We start from the raw sequence: 16868 nt of genomic DNA, 5'->3' as shown, positions 1-16868 counted from the left end.
ACTGCTCCTCTGCTGTCTAAGGCTCAAGACTGGACTTTAAAATGTGATGAGGTAAGCACGACTTTAATAATGGAACTAAATATTTTGTGGAGCTCTGGAAATTTGTATCTATTTTTGAAAAATAGAACTGAATTAAATTAAATCCACTGCGAAAGAGCACCTTTACAAACGAGCTTGAGGGGAACGTGGCAAAGTCAGATGAGACTCGAGCTCCGGGTCGCTGGTTGACGACATGCTCTGCCACCTCGTCCTGGGCAGAAAAGGAAAATAGAAGAAATGTGCAAATGGAAATTTACTGCTACATTACTGAACCCTCTAAGGTGAGCACTAAAGACATATCTACAATTCTATTTGTAATAGTTGTTGATTTGTGCTTTGCTTGAGAGTGCGTGTGTGTTTTTGCACCTTGAGTCTGTCCACTGTGTCACTCAGGGACTGCAGTCTAGCGGTTTGTTCCAGGAGCTGGGCACCAGGTGTCACTGCAATGTCGTTCATACAGGGAATAAGAGCATTAAGGCATTTTCCCACTATACAGTAGAGATCTACAGACTTACAAAATTACATGAGAGACGGGAAGAAGAAAATGTCTGCTGAGCAGGTCTTGTTTGCCACAGATACATATAACTTGCTAGTCTTCTGTGGACATCAGCTGCAGCGGCTTGAGATGGGGGTGAGGGAATTACAGTAGCGTCTGCAGCTGTGGCGCTGACTAGCGGTAGTTATGCTAAATCTGTGAGCGCTCATTTGTCACCAACTTTCCCTCAATGCCATTTTATGTGTTGATGTGATTGCATCTCCTTTTGCCATGACGATGACGATACCCATCTCTGATAGATGTAGTGGATTCATTTTGGTTTTGATAGAAATGTCAACAAACCAATGGCAGAAGTAGGAACTGTACTGTAGGTCAGATTGGTTTTAAAAGTGGGGGGGGCATGAGGTGGTCTAAGACAACTCTAATACAGTATGCTGGGAGATCCTGCTTGATGTTTACTACAACTTAGAATCTTTTATTCCTCCACATCATACCTGGAGATTTCCCCGTGATGTCCACCACCTTCACGTTGGCACTCATCTGCAGAAGTGTCTCCAAGAGCTGGTCTGTCTTACGATAGAGGGCACTGGAGAGCACCTCAGGCTGTCCTCCATCCCTGGAGGGAAGTTTGCTCACGTGGAGAGGAGGCAGAGAGGCGAGTTGAACGCGCATCTTCTCCGCCTGAGAGGGAAAAGATGTTACTGCGGCAAGGTAGATAAACATTAAATATTAACACATCAAAACAGATGAAGTGAGGTTCAACCTTTCTTGGCAAACTCATCATTCATAGCTTAATGATGGAAAAAATGCTTCAAATCCATGCAGACAGAAATTGCTCTGACTCAACCACATTCCATGGCCAAGTGTTAAAATCCAAGAGTGACAAAACTTTTATCAGGTTTAATGAGTCCGATTCTTTTGTTTGTTTTACCTTAAGTCTGTTGTTCTCATTCTTCAGTTGTTTGATGCAAAGTCTCTGAGCTTCAATCTGCTGAGTCAGCAGAGGGGAGTCGACCACTTGGATGCCTGAACCTGAACAAACTCCGGACATCATGTTTGCTGTGGAGAACAGGTACACGTTAACTGCACCCAACAGTTCAGTCACCGGTTCACTTCACACATTTTCCAGCGTTTAAGTTTAAAACAATTGAAAAAATGTGAACCCATTCTTTAAGTGTGCGTTAAAACAACAGCCAAACTGATCTTTTTTGCTATAATCATTCCTCCTGTTAATATTTAGAAAGAGACCTTAAAAGCCAAAACTCAGTGCTTGTTCTGTGCAAAGATGAAATCAAATTTGTATCTAGAGGGAAATAAGACTAAAGCTGTCTGGGTTGAGTGAGTCTTCCTAACTGGGCTGTGCAATATTCAAACTGATTGATGCTCTTTTTTTTTCGAGTTATAAGTCCAGCACAGCTTTATCCTATTGCCGCTCTTTAAAAGCTCAAACTCTCGCAGCCATATTTATTTCAGCTAAAGACTCTAAACAACCACCCACTAGCTAAGCCTGTTAGCATCCTATCACACAATCGGGCAAAACTGCAAGATGAGCTAAAAGGATTACGATGATCCTTTAGGCTGGTGGTCAATGGTGGACTCCAGTCTGGGTTTGAACCCAAACCCTCGTTTCAAGACCACAAAGTGTTGGTTTTTATCCAGTCAATTTGTGAGAGAGCAGGCTGTCAAACACTTACTACTGTAAACATTAGATCCCAAAACTCTGGAATAGTCAGAGGTAACTGGCCTCTATTGCTAACAATAATATGCAGCACAGCTTGTGACAGAAACATGTAATTTTTTCAAAATTAAGTGGACATGAACAGCAAGCATAGAACAAAATGTTCTGTTATAGTTAGTATAGTAAAAACAATTATATGAAATCTCTGCACCTGAAAGTTTGACAGGTTTCTCCCACACACAGTAATATTCATTGTTTTTTCTTGAATTCACAGTTTAAGAAACTCCACCAGTAAAAATACTCAGGTACAGAGTTTAGCACATGCAGAGTTTTAAAACGCATGCACATGCAGCAACACAGCAGGTATTAAACTAAGGAGGCAGGTACCTTTTTGTTCCTCTGCAGATTAAGTAGGACAAGTAAAAGAGATTCAAAGTAAACACGTTAAATAGAGAAATGTGTAAAGATGAAGTCATTTAGTAGTTGCCATAATGTGCAATTACCTGGTACAAATGTTCCTTTGTCAAATTACATTTTTAATCAAAGTATGAATGGATGCAAAATATACACCATTTCGACCGCAATAGAATAATTGAACCAGCTAAATGTGTATTATTATTATTATTATTATTATTATTATGTTGGGTGTGGGGTAAAGTTTTCAGCCCCTTACAGTGAATTTATTGGACAGGGGGGCTGCAACAGAACACTAAGTCCATCATTATTGTAATACACATTCAGTTAGTTACAATTATCTAAAGTTATAAATAAAATGCTAAAATTTGCATCTCCCTTAAGTATTTGTACTATATATTGTGAGTTATCTTTTTTACTCATTTTGCTATTTTTAAATTAAGGGGAAACTAACTTTTGCATCCAACTGCAAGTGCAATATTTTGTCCACTTCAATTGTAAACATGATTGCCAAAACATTGGAACCACCTCTTAATACATTTACTATTGAAAGTTTCAGTTAAAAACTAAGACATTAGAACCACTGATGTAGTTAATTTCACTTCTTTGGTGCATGTACTGATTGCAGCCTGATAACTATTAGTGAGCCCAGTATTACAAAACTTTGACAGCCCAACGTAACATCTTACGATTTGTTCATAACTACATTATATTCATGAACTATCACGTGAAAAGCTAAAACATTTTACACATCGTTCTGATCATGTAGTTTCCCTCCACTCACCTCCTGCTATTCCTGTGACGATGGACGCGATTCCTGACGGGCCAGTTCCTCTCAGCCCGTCGACGGTCATCTTTGATTGGCTGTTGATTCTCTGCTTCAGCTCCAGCTTCTCTGACTCCAGCTGGTCGATGTCGGCCTGCAGCGCGTCCATTGTCTCCTCAAACTCCCTGAAGGGAGCAGAACAGTATCACACAGCTGCACGTATTTGTCATGACTAATCTAAATGTACAGTCTGCTGCTGTCACTCGTACTTTTCTTTCTTCTTCAGCAGAGTCTGAGCCTCGTCCAGCAGAGTCTGAATCTTCTCAACACGTTCGTCTGCATCTTTGGATGAGCTGTCAAGTTTCTTCTCCAGCAGACTGAGACGGACGTTTGCCTCGCTGAGCTCCTCTCCCTGAAGACACACAAAGCCACGTTTCATTCAACGGTCAGAGTTTCACATCTATTCTGTTATTTCCCTTGTAGTTTCCTGGAGCCCTGTGTGATCTACCTTGATCTTTAGTGACTTCTTCAGCTCTTTGATGACAGTTTCCCTGTCCTCCAGCTTCAAGCCCAGACCTTCTGCATCTGTGATTTCTGCTCGAAGAGCCGCTGCTCGCACATCGACTGGCGGTGGGTTCTAGGACACAACAGTGTTTTTTAAAATCCTGCTTTAATGAAAATGAAACTGAGCCAATTCATCACAAAAAGTTACCTTGTTCTGAGGTTTGTCTGAGTCATACTCTCCCTCTTGCATAGCAGTGGCCATCTTGTTCATGGTTGCTATGACAATGCCACAGGACTGTCGCAGAAACTCATAGGGGTTTGCCCCCTGTGATCCATAGATCTGAAAAATACACGACTGATATCAGTAACGCTGGAGACTTTCGGTAAGACGTGGAATTTTATTTTTTCATGTTTACACATAACTACTTTAAGTGATTATAGAACAGTGTGTTTAACATATAGGCTGCATCTTAAGTGGTTTCAAAAAGTTAATCTGAATCTAAAAGAAGGCCTTAGCAGTCTGAGTTAAACAAGTAAATATCATCCCACACTGTAACATAATAATAGAAACATGCCATGTGGTACAAAGAAGAATGTAATTTTCAAAGATCTTCATTTTAATAACTCCTATCGACTTCATAAACCAGATAAAATTGTGACCCCCATCACTTACAATGATGATGTATTAGAAACAGATGTTTTAACTGTGCAAGTATTCTATATTGAAAAAAAGATTATTTATTGAAATAGCCACTGGTGTACAGTAGGATCTTCTTAAAAATATCTTTCATATTCTGCCCCAGATCTGTTTGGTTAACCCAGCGCACTAAAGGAAAATCAACCAATCAACTAAAAGACAAACAGGTGCTTATGGCAAGTTGGCTGAGCATTTATTACATCCATCATATCAAACTTTAATTTCCTCTACTAGTTGGATATTGACATTATACTAGTGACTGACATTTGAACTGGCAAATTTACCTGCCATGGCTAATTTTGCCATTTAATATATTTTGGTTTATAGGGATTTGTAGATTTATTTTTTTAAACTTTATTTTGAAAGATAAATAGGTTGTTATTACAGATAATACTGTAGCGGAAAAAAATATATTTAATCAAACTAATGGTCATTCTTTGGTCATGGTATTAAACTACAATAAATGCTGCTACATTATGTAGCTCATCATAATTCAGAACAGGCACCTTAAGGCTTTTTAAGACACTGACCAATTAATATCCACTAGTGCTACTAGTAGTACCAGGTGTGCTAAAACACTAGCTAGAAAGTCTATTCCAGCTAGTAAAACTAGTGCCACTAGTAATGCTACCTGCACTAGTCATAGTAGTGATGGCAGCCGCTCCTGCATTACTAGTAGAACTAGACACACTATACTAGTCACAGTAGAAACCCTAGTAGGACTCTTGGCACTAGTGAAACTAGCACAATGCAATACTTTGCACTATCATGAGGTAGGATTGAGGGAACAAAAGGAAGGTATTTTAAAATAAAAAGGGCTTCATAATGATCATATTGATTGATAACCAAGTTTAGTCTGTTTATCTTTCTGAGATGAAAATAACAGCATAAATTAATGTACTGGTATGTCAGCTTGTAGGACACCACTTCCATTTCTACCTTTACCAATTAAAGCCCCAGGTCCAAACACTGCTAAACTGACCATCCTTCAAAGTAATTAAGAAGAGCCAAGTCATTAAAATATTTCAATCGTTATTGTTAATAACAATATGAAACAAATGCTGCTAGACTGACACAGAGCTTGGACTCTGAGACTCAGAGCTGGTCCTTTAGGCTTACAGCACTCAGGGTGAACACTGACCAATTAAAATGATTGTCCCGCCTGCTTCATGTGCAAGACACTCACCAAAAATATATACTAGTAACAAACATTTAATCTTAAAAGTTAACTGGTGGGTCTCAGATTTTTTTCCTAGTGAAGATTATCGGACTTTTCTGGGTAATTAGTAAGAGTCATGTGCACCAGTTGTACTGTGTACTAGTTAAAGAAAAAAAAACTGCACTATTACAAATGCCCTAGATATTAACTAGTGAAACAACTTAACTTTCAATAGTTGACTAGTATTCAAACTTGACCCTAACTATTACAGTAAAGGAGCCTTTAACTTGTGATCCAGTGGATGTCTTGAAGGTTACTAGCATCACTACTAAAGATTTTAAGCCTCCACATTAGCATTTTCTGAAACTAGTACGACTAGTATATACTTGTGACCAAACTATTTAACTGCTACAGTCATAAGTGGCTTTAACTAGTGAATGCTTCTGCCAAAGGGGCATCACCTAGTTAACAATTGCAAGTTTTATTGAGCTAGTATGGCCAAGTTATGAACTAGTGCAGTCAATTGGCAAACTAGTGGAGGAAATTCAAGTTTGATATCAGGGGTTTATAATAAATGCTCATAAACCTGTAGCTTGCCAGAGGGGCTCTAACACGCGTACCTGCTCGCCTGCCTTGAACGCCACATCCTCCAGTTTGACAGCAGACAGCCCCTCCTGTTCAGCAAGGGGCGACATCATCTGCGCTCCGGCTGCTGCTACTTCCTGCAGCACCGCCACCACCCAGGTCAGGTGCTTCCTACAGTCTGAGAGGGTGTCTGACACCTGCAGGGCAACAGTTATGTTTTAATGTGGGGAGAAAACAGAAATATTAGCTTAAAAAAACATCAGTTCTACATTAATAACATCAAAAGAGATAGTAATCTAAGCTGAAGGCAGGGGTCAGTTAAGAGGTTTGGCTGCCATGGTTACCTGCTGTCCAAAGTTGAGTGCTGATGGGATGCCGGGCGCATCAGTTCCTGGCATCCTGCGTCGTATTTTCTTGCAGAACTGTCGGATGTCGCTGCAGGACGTCTCCAGGTCTTTGAGCAGCACGGCGAGGTCGGCCTTCTCCTGACCGGCATGAAGGAAGGCCCGCAGACGTCCAACCTCCACGGCCATGCAGTCCAAGGCACTCTGGGTAAACTGCACATGACGACAGCAAAAGCTTCAGTTACACGTAAGAAATGAGATGAACACCAATAAATTCTCACAGGCTGCTGTTGTTACTCACTCTGATGTGATCAGCCAGCTGCGTGGTGCAGTCCTCATTCTGATCTGCCAGATGGATGCTGTACAGGTGCTGAAAGAGGCATCATTTTCACTCCCATATCATGGTTTCTGTGCATATTCTTTTTATTAGCCCATTTCAACTGATTATAAAGGGTTTATTAAATATGCATTAGTTTTTAATTAAAGATCACAGAACATTAATCCTTTTAGTACTAACCATACACAACAATTAATAATGAAATAAATATCCAGTAGTATTACACAGCCTCTGGATCCACCTTTTATGCAACATAGTAGCTACGCTAAAGCTATGGCTTTAACCTGTGTGTCAGCAGAACTTTTAATTGCTTATTAAATGGTCCTGTCTAAAAGTTCATACGGTTTTTATTACTCCTTTGATAGCATCCTTCCATTGGCTTCCCATAGAACCCTCCTGCATCATATTTGACCGGATTATCCCAAAAGACCACTTCAATCTCAGAGTGCTTGTCCCTCTATGTCCCCTTCTGTTACTAGCTCCACCATCTACCAGTGTTTTGTGTTGCTCCTTTTTTTTTTTTTTTCTCTTTCCAATCATCCAAACACTTCAAAGCAGATGGCCGCCGACCCTGTTCCTGGTTTGGCGGGAGGTTTTGCTCTCCACCATTACCTGCAGCATACTAACAATGGATTTTTTGGGTTTTCTCTACAAATCTGTTACTTTATTATGTAAAGTGCCTTGAGCTGTCTTTGGTGTGAATTGGCGCTTTATGAATAAACTGACTACCTGGTTTATACTGTGTGTGTGTGTGTGTGTGTGTACCTGATAGTATTTAATGGCCTTGGTGAGCAGCTCGACATTGACAGTCTCGTCCAGCTGGTCTTTGTGCAGCAGGTCAATGAGGAAATCCAGAGAGCGCTCGTGGACACTCATCTCCGAGTACAGAAAGCCGATCTTCTTATAGACGTCTACGCTGCACTGAGCCAGAGCTCTGACACACACACACACACACACACACGGAAGATTAGTCCTTTGATAACATTCATCTAAGATTAACTTATAACAGCTAAATACAGATCACACATCAAGTTATCCATTTAATGTGGCAACGAAAATCCACAGAAATTATTGTGAGGTTAAACTTGGAAGGAAGAAAGTAATGTTAACCTAAAATGGGATAAATATATTATTAGTAGAGGAGAGGAGAAGTGGTTGCTAAGCAATGTTAACAGGAAGGGGAGGTGACTACTTAAGCGTGGTTTCCGAGTAAAACGTGCAGCGTAGGTGATTCAGCTGCAGTATGAATTGAATCTAAAAGTGTTAAATTCTGTTTTACTCTCAACTCAACCAGAATAAGACGCGGCTGCTTCATCAGTGTGGTTAACCTAAGAGTCTGTACACACCCCAATTCTATTTAGGTGTAGAAGCACTGTCTAAGAATAAAAGTTTGTTTTCTATTATAGATGAGTCATCAGTGGGAAGAAATACTTAACATACCCACTCAGTTGTCAGTTTGTTAGCGACACAAGCTAAACTATACAGTCCAATAAAATTAATGGATTCAACTGTACGATCTGGTGGAAGCTGTACTGTATTATACTAAGAGGGGTTTCTGTTATTTAGCCTAGTTTCCTGGATACAAATGTAATGGAAACACCTATTATGTCATAATGGAATACAACTCATCATCCTACTCAGCAGTTTCCAAAATCATATAGCTGAATCCACTGGGAAAACTCAACGTGGACAAGTCTTCTCTGTGGTAAAGTGCAGACTGGGACCAACCTTGTGGGAGGCCAATGTTAAATCGTGTTTACAGGTTAAAATGCAAATGCTGAAACTTACTGCTCGTATTTGTGCAGCACGGCCTGCAGCAGACTGAGTGAGTAAACCAAACCAGCGGCGAAGCTCAGCTGCTCCCCAACAGCAGCCTTCAGCCCTGCTCGCTCCAAACAGTTCTCATTCAGGTCGAACTTCTCCTGCGCCTGTTTGCTGATCAGCTCGGCCTAAAAACACAAAAGGACTATGCATGTGTTGTCTTAAAGCCGATAAATACTTTACGTGATTATTGATTCATTTTCATCGTGATAAAAACAAGTAAACTTTGTGGTGTTCACCTTGCAGATGAGCCTGGGGATGAGCAGCAGCACCAGGATGCAGTCGTGGTCTCCACCGTGACGAAGGAAGGATTCAGGCATGAACGAGGTCAGAAGAGAAACATGTCTGTTGGCCTGATTCACCTCCATCTTCCTCAGCTCCATCTCAATGGCCTGAACACAGAGGGGAAGATAAAAACACAACTCAGTTTAAATTTTCTGTACATTTTCACTATGCTATTTACCAGCCTGAAAAAAAAAAACATGTCAGACATAACAAAAGAGCACTCAAGCTAAACTAAATGTAACATTGTCACATTCCTGAGTGACTTCTTTCTGACCTTGGCGTAGGCCTTCGTCTCTGCAAACTTAATCTTGAAATCAAACATCTCTGCTGGAGGCTGCTGCTGCAGCTCTGCGGAGGCTTCCTGCTGGCTGGTCAGCTCTCTGTTCACCTCCTGCAGCAAAAAAAAAGGCAACGAGAATCAGAACAGAGCAGCCAGTACAAACCTGCAAGATCACATTATGTGCTGCACGCTAAATAGATGCAACTAAACTAAACGTGTACCTGCAGGTGAGCGGTGAGCTCGCGGTACTTCAAGATGGTCTGCTGGTAATCGGCTACAGTCTCCTGAGCAGCTTCCACTCGTTTTTCGGACTCTCGGACTCTCGCTGCTCCCAGATCCAGCATCTCTCTCAGCTCCAGCTCCGTCTCTCTGGCGTTCTCCTGCAGCTCGTCGTTCATCTCATTGATAGCTTCCTGGAGGGTGAAGACAAACCCCCCAAAAAAACAGCTTCATTTATTTCTCTTGAGTTCGTTTTTGCAGTGCACTTCCAGAGAGGAAGGTGGTGCTACTGTAGTCACTGTTTACACCAAGTATCTGGATCGTCCTACATTTACTGGAAAACATTTGCCATTGTCAACATGTGTTTACACCTCACATCTATTTTGTTTTTAAAAAGCCACTCAAGCTTGATTTTATTAAAATAAAGCTTTTAACTGAAATCACACTGATCCGGTTTCTCAGAAAAGGATTTGTTACCAACTTAAAGTCCCAACATGTTTAGTTTAATCCACAAACAGAAATCTACCCCACAATATTATCATAAAAAATCTGCATTTACTAGAAATGGTTACTGCTGCTTAAAACATATCTGTCTTAGCAAAAACAATTTTTCCAATTGAAATGAGTGGATGGAGGGATTTAATTAGTATTTCAAAAATGTCTGCAGTGACAAACACCAGAGGGCAGTAAATGCATTTAAAGCCCTGGGTCCATATCCATAATGAAATGAGTCAGCAAACAGTGGCACTTTAATTTTAATCTGACCTCAGTCCTATAAATGTGTACAGAGCAGTGGGTCCAAGCCGATTTATTTCCAGTTCTCATCCTATAAAATCTGTTCTGCAAACTCCAAATGAATTCAAGTGAAACAGGCAAAGGAGCCTAATGTTATTTACTCACCAGGTCAGTCACAGTCTCTCTCAGCTCTCGGACTTTCTCCTCCAGGTCCAGGTTTCTTTCCGTCAGGGTCTCCACCATCTCCTCTGCACCTAAAGCTGCATCCACCTGAAACAGAGCACCCCAACATTAAGGACCTGTGGTCTCTCGGTGACCTGTACCACAAAGTTGGTTCTAGCCTGAATATGTTTTCCTTTGGCTACAACTGCATTCACCTGAAAAAGAGGGTTGTTTGTTACAGTTACCACCATCAGAACCAAGTGAATTATAATTATAATAAAACATCATTACAGTATGATCATATGTGTGAAATAAAATAGAAATGCAGAAATAACAGAATTATGGCTTTGTTAAAGCAGAGAAGACCGATCGTTTTACCCATTCAATGCCCGATTGTGTGCTCATTTATATTCACAGGAAATGTGTGTGGGGGCTTTTTTCCCAATTAAAACAGAAATTAGAAGAATAATTAACAATTATTACCATTGGTCTTCTCATGTTATTCAATTGCTGCAGTATTGGAAAATAAGTAAACTTTCCTGTTGAGAATAAAAAAAAACCTTGTGCCATTAAAAGCAGCCAGTATTGACGTGTAATCATGTCACATTATAAACCATTCTTCCCTTTATCAGAAGCTCTGGTTTCAAGTGTTTGTCACTGACCCATAAATCGGACTCTGGTGTCCAGCAGAGTAATTTATGTCACTGCAGTTGCTGCGTAGCTGCAGCACCTGGGCCACACAAACGCTGAAGAACCACCGACCTGTTCTTTCAGCTCGTCTATGGTCTTTTCTGCTGCCGTGATCTCTTCCTGCAGTTTCTCTTTCTGGCTCCTCAGAGAGTCCAACTCTAGGTTCTTCTTCTCCATCTGCTTCTGCAACTTCACATGTTCCTGCTTCTCTGACGCTGACAGATCGCGCATCCTGACACACAAAGAGGACAGAACCTGGTTGTGAACCTGGTTGTTCAGTGCATGTCATGGGGCTGTGGCATCCTGGGTTGAACTTCTACGTCGAATTTTACTCCGCTCTCTTTTTTTTTTAACTATCAACTTTTAACAAGTGCCACAAATGCCAATAATTATTATCTTTTTCTGTAGGGTGAAGTGTCCATTTACTGGAACTGACCTGACCAGTGCTTCTTTCAATCTCCCGTTCTGCTCTTCCAGCTGTTTGACATGATAACTGGAGGCGGCTCCATCTGAACCTGTGAGAAACCGCAAAAACAAAATATCTGTATCTGATGTTTGTTCGTACATGTTTGATTGATGTCACTAAATGACCCTACAAATGCCCATGGAGACGATGGTAAGATCAGAGTTTTAAACAAGTGGTTCCTGTACTAAAGGAGCTGGTGCCACAAGCTGCAAAAAAAAAAAAAAGAAAAAGAAGAAGAAAATCTGCTATCACACTGTACTAAGAGCCACTAAGCCACTAATGAGATGCGCTACACAACTGTCTAATTACATCCAACATGATTTATTTCTGATACTTTAATAAACAATGAACAACATATTAATTGCATATTGTATGAATTTGTAATTTAATTTGTTAAAGAGGCAAATGTTGAGGAAAAAAACAAAGAACCATTAGGGGAAAAAAAAGAAAGAAACAGGTCAAAATGTTGTTATTGGTTCTAGAAATCTTAATTTTCTTAAACGAACTAAAAAGCTTTTGTGTTAATGGCTATGCCAGAAATATAAATACTGAACATGGGATGAGAGCTGCATCGACATAACTTTCCTTCTATTTTAAATGAAAAACATGTTGTTTTCGTCTTATGATATTTTCTAATAAAGGTTTGAAAGAAATGTTAGCAGTAACATTAGTAAAGCAAATACGATAAATCCACAATGAGCGAGCTGCCAATTGATCATATGTAAGAAGTTCAAACCAAAAGAAAACAAAAAAACATCTGATCCATAACTTTCTTTTTCCATACCTTTCTCCTCAATCTCGTGCTTGAGGATCTCCAGATCCACGGTGAGCTCGTCCACCTTCTCCTTCAGGGAGTCGATCTCCAGCTGCAAAGACTCCGCTCTCTCCTCAGCCATCTCCTTATCCAGCGTGGCCATCTCGATGGCATCGGCAGTGTCCGACATCTCCTCCACGTATCGCTCCTTCGCCTCCAGGGCTTCTTTAGCCTCCTACACACACAGATAGACTCAGTTATGAACAGTGTCCTGTGTTGTCTTGATACCCTTTGTCTTTTTTCAGCTTATTGATCGGCAGTAGTTTACAGCATCTTCAGAGAATATTCAGACTTCACTGTTTTATTCAAAGGCAAAGTAGAACCGGTTTTATTGCATCATCATAACAATTAATGCACAATTAGGTCGTACAAATGTTCCTTCATCAGAAATTAAAGTTTTTTTAATTTATCAAGGGGGATACAAACTTTCGCATTAATTTTTGCACATTTGAACATTTTTGTTGAAAATGACGGAACATTTGTACTGTGTACTGATACCCTGTGTTCTTTTTTTTTTTAAAATCTTTCTATCCAGGGATGTCTGCGTCCATCTGTTGTTCCTTACCCTCTTGGCCTCTTTGAATTGTTTCTGCAGATCGGCCTGCTGCTCCTGCATCTTGGTTCTCCACTCCTGCAGCTGCTCCAGCTGGATCTTGTGCTTCTCTAGCTCCTTCAGCTTGGCTTTGTCCTCCATCCGCTTCATCTTCAGCGTCTCCAGCTTTTCCTCCATGTCCTTCACCTGAGCACGGAGAGCCTCCTCCTCCTGGATGGACACGTGAAGAAGACAGGGTGAAAGGGTGAGATTTGAGAAGGAAAAGACATTTGACTATTTAAACGTTTTAACCGTGCTTCCTTGTTTAAAGTTTAATTTCTCTGGTTTTTCTAAGTGAACATGAAAAGAACAAGTGCAAAGTTGTTGTTTTTTTTAACCTCTTAGAAAGTTTATCAGCTGCCATCCAGAGGATTCACCCCTGGAGAGAAGAAAATCAGCATCAAGACACCAACATGCATCATCAGGGAGCAAACACCATTTAACTGCAGGAGTGAATTGTTTTAGCCCAAAAAAAAAAAAAACCCAAACTTGAGCAGTGAGAGCTCTCTCACACAGCAATTAATAACTAGTCACACCTTTTACAGCTTGTTAAAATGTTAGTGAGAAAAATAACACTTCAACAAAAAAAGTGCAAAAACATCACACTGCATCACTGCACCTGTGTTTCTATAGTGACGTCCCCCTGAGGAGATAAAATACCAATGAGACCAATTATGCTCAGCCTAAAAATAAACAACAGCCGACTTTTCCAAAATGTTAATTTGATAATCCCTGACATACCTGCCTCAAATGACCCACTACAGATCCAACGTGTTCGCTGTTCGTGACTCACGAGGAGTTTAAGGACAATTCATTCTACAAGATTTAGACACGAACGGAAACCTAACCACCCTAATCGAGCTGTACTCCAGAGCTCTGCATTATTCATTTTCAGTTATATGTATGAAGTCGCCAATACTCCGTAATAAACTAATAAACTAATCTTTTTTTCGACTCTTCCAATCTGCAAGCTCAGGGTTTTACCATCATCAGTAGTGGAACAGGCTTGCTCCTCTCCTCCTTGGTTTAATGTGTACTTTTAGCATCTGATGTGCTCCACTGCACTCAGATATTAGTCATTATCAAATTACAATAAATAAAAAGCTGCCAAACATTCTAATCAAACAGTATTGTTGCAATTCTCTGATTGGTGAAACGTGTGAGTCTTGCTGTCAAACTTTTTGAAGTAAATATCTCAGTGCTGTTCTCTGAGTCTGATTACGTGCATGTTGTCAGCAACACCTCTAAAGCTCGGTTTTGAGTCGGGGAAATTATAGTGGTCACCTTCTGACATTATACAAACCAAACGAAACTCAAAAATAAAAAATCTGCACCATGGTCAAAATCCAACACAGTTGCAGCATTAACCTCATTTGTCACTTTTTAACTTGCTTCACCATCAGTGACCCTGAAAAGTAAGAGCTGATTTGGATTAATCATGTCATTGAATTAACGTCAACCTTCTGTGTTTTCCTTTTCATGACAGGGTACTTTATATTTCCTTTAGTACAGTATGTTTATTTCGGACTCGAAGGACGTGGATACAAAGTGACAGTTTAGAGGAGCTATAGCAAGGAGATGTCAGGTCAGATTTCCCTTGTACTGTATGTGGCATTCGCAAAGTATCTCACACCCTCCATTTTACTCTTGATTGAATACACGGAATGAACATAATTATAGGCAGCAGGTAACGCTAATCTGTTCCAAATAGGACGCAAGCCTAGAAACCTCTACTAAGTGTGAACCGTAGCATGATGTTTGCGCTGAAACTGACCTTGCTGGGGCCCAGGACTGGAGGGTTTCCAGGGGAGTGTAGAGTGGGAATGACTGGAGCGGCCAGTGGGGTCTGGGCTGGTGTGCTGGGCTCGCTGCTGCTCATCTCTCCGGCAGAGGCCGATGCCGAGCCGGACACGGCCGCCTTCCCTGCGGTGCCTGCAGTTCGGCTGGGCTGCTGAACAAACCAAAGAAAATAGTCTTTTTCAGGATGGGACACTTCATGTAACATAGAGAAATCCTGTGGTTTCTATCACTGTGCACACAACTTCAAAGGCCTGGGGTCACGTTTCCATTCCAACACCAACAGTTTCAACATAGTTGCAAATGTCTTGAAAATCCTCAGACATCCAGGTCATGGTTACTTACACTCAGCAACCTTTGGGTTTTTCTAATGATTAGACTGTTGAACTCATATGTGCCATTGGAACACGGGACTAAAAACAGCTGTTATCAGGTATGATGATCTTTAGCAACACTGTCAGTGTCTGCACTGGATTTCTGATGAACATAACAGAGCATCTGACCATATGCAGGCGTGTCTCCATCTATCTCATCTACTTTCTGTGGAGCAGACAGGCTGAATTCTACACCTATTGACAAAATGTACTGACCATCACAGATCAACACCAAGTCGCTATAAAAAAATATGCCTCTTTACATTTGTGGCACATTGTATTCTCATATAAGTCAGTAGCATTTTTAAATAGTCTGTAAAGGTATTTGTTCTAAAAAATAAACTTACATTAATTACATTTTCCAGGACAGTAGTGATGATACAGATATTAACATATGCCTATGCATATACATAACCAGGGCAATAATATCTATGCCAATATACACATTATTGAAATACCTGCTTCTCAAGCTGCAACTGGTAAACTGAGGACAGGAACATCTAACAACGTCTCACATTTTTACAAATTGAATCAATGATGAATAAATTAATACATCTTTCATTTTGAGATGATATTCCCAAACTTTTTAGGATTTGGTAATATCTTTTTTTTTCTTTTTGCCATTATGAACTCTTACATGCAAAATGCCGCTTTGTTAGCTGGCCCCTGACCAGGTTTAGGGATAAGGCCTTAAAATCAATGATTATTTAATTCAGAATTAGAAAACAATGATAACAGTTGTAATTATTCTAAAATCAAGACAAGCCCGTGAATGTTGGGAGTTTACCGTGAAGACAGGACACACTGCTGGAGTAAAAATAATATCTGGTGATGTACCAACACTACTGTCTTGAGCACACACATTTCTGCATGAAGTGAAATAACAATTACAGTCAAACATAGTGAGAAGTGATAAAAATGGGAACCCTGACAAGGATGAAGACTGGGCTCACCTTGGGCCTTCTGGCCGTGGTCTGAGAAGAAGAGGGAGGAGAAAAATGGGGAGAGGGAGCAGGAAAGGTTCAAAGGGCAGCAGAAGAAGAGAAACAAACAGCCAGGGGTTAGTGATCCAAGGCAAAGTTCATTTTAAAAGGGAAATCACAGACACGAGGACAACGTGGGTTCATGATGCCGATGTGACTACTTCACTTAACATGTGCTTTTTGGTTCGGAAAACTGTAACAATAGAGCTTCTGCTGTGAATCTATTCTCACGTGACATCTCCACATACAGTATCTGAGCTTCTTTATTTCTGATCTCTCTCCTCTGAGCCCGTCTCCAGTGCCTGGTTTCATCCATGGGGCCAAAACCCTCAAAATGGACACAGTGGCTGGTACGGACGCCGTGACCTAAATGACTGCATTGTGTCTCAGGGGGACACAGCTGATCCGATTCCTCTGAGACAAGCTCTGTTATGCTGTGCTCCTAAAGTAGAGTGTGCTGGGATAACGGCTTGTTATCTTGCTATGTCATGTGTTTCGGGCATCTGACACAGCAGACTGGAGAGGATTTTCACTGACATGTGCAGGAAAACATCCTCCTTTCTTCTCACCTAATTTCTGTGGAGTCCGAACAGCAAACCTGGGTTAAATTATTTTACTAACCTTTAGGTGT

The 16868-nt window shown here is 40.7% G+C and overlaps 1 protein-coding gene and 1 long non-coding RNA gene across 11 annotated transcripts in view; one reads left to right on the top strand and one right to left on the bottom strand.

The window, feature by feature from the left end:
- Positions 1 to 16868, bottom strand: part of dctn1b (dynactin 1b) — a 39739-nt gene that overhangs the window by 1834 nt on the left and 21037 nt on the right. For 5 of the 8 annotated variants that reach the window (XM_067479740.1, XM_067479734.1, XM_067479736.1 and 2 more), the window contains 23 exons: positions 16208 to 16228; positions 14858 to 15034; positions 13057 to 13254; positions 12462 to 12666; positions 11648 to 11726; positions 11284 to 11443; positions 10525 to 10629; positions 9627 to 9818; positions 9400 to 9516; positions 9080 to 9232; positions 8808 to 8968; positions 7785 to 7953; positions 6984 to 7052; positions 6683 to 6895; positions 6374 to 6535; positions 4106 to 4237; positions 3902 to 4030; positions 3663 to 3805; positions 3412 to 3578; positions 1467 to 1594; positions 1030 to 1216; positions 406 to 479; positions 161 to 250 (listed from right to left, as the gene is read on the bottom strand). In XM_067479740.1, the coding sequence (XP_067335841.1) occupies positions 161 to 250; positions 406 to 479; positions 1030 to 1216; positions 1467 to 1594; positions 3412 to 3578; positions 3663 to 3805; positions 3902 to 4030; positions 4106 to 4237; positions 6374 to 6535; positions 6683 to 6895; positions 6984 to 7052; positions 7785 to 7953; positions 8808 to 8968; positions 9080 to 9232; positions 9400 to 9516; positions 9627 to 9818; positions 10525 to 10629; positions 11284 to 11443; positions 11648 to 11726; positions 12462 to 12666; positions 13057 to 13254; positions 14858 to 15034; positions 16208 to 16228 (3231 nt within the window). Of the gene's footprint in view, positions 1 to 160; positions 251 to 405; positions 480 to 1029; positions 1217 to 1466; positions 1595 to 1675; positions 2613 to 3411; positions 3579 to 3662; positions 3806 to 3901; positions 4031 to 4105; positions 4238 to 6373; positions 6536 to 6682; positions 6896 to 6983; positions 7053 to 7784; positions 7954 to 8807; positions 8969 to 9079; positions 9233 to 9399; positions 9517 to 9626; positions 9819 to 10524; positions 10630 to 11283; positions 11444 to 11647; positions 11727 to 12461; positions 12667 to 13056; positions 13255 to 13702; positions 13838 to 14857; positions 15035 to 16207; positions 16229 to 16868 lie in introns of those variants that run through there. The other 3 variants (XM_067479739.1, XM_067479741.1, XM_067479742.1) reach the window with 3 other exon arrangements.
- On the top strand, positions 4149 to 7756 carry LOC137101378 (uncharacterized). Of its 3 annotated transcripts, none has more exons than XR_010911030.1 (3): positions 4149 to 4280; positions 4701 to 4761; positions 6346 to 7756. It is a non-coding gene; the product is annotated as an uncharacterized lncRNA (long non-coding RNA). The 3 variants fall into 3 exon arrangements; XR_010911029.1 differs by having other exon boundaries at positions 4701 to 6929; positions 7385 to 7756; XR_010911028.1 differs by having other exon boundaries at positions 4701 to 7756.

Source organism: Channa argus, chromosome 16, assembly GCF_033026475.1.
Source record: "Channa argus isolate prfri chromosome 16, Channa argus male v1.0, whole genome shotgun sequence".
In the NCBI taxonomy this organism is placed as follows: domain Eukaryota; kingdom Metazoa; phylum Chordata; class Actinopteri; order Anabantiformes; family Channidae; genus Channa; species Channa argus.
This window is presented reverse-complemented; position numbering and strand designations above follow the sequence as displayed.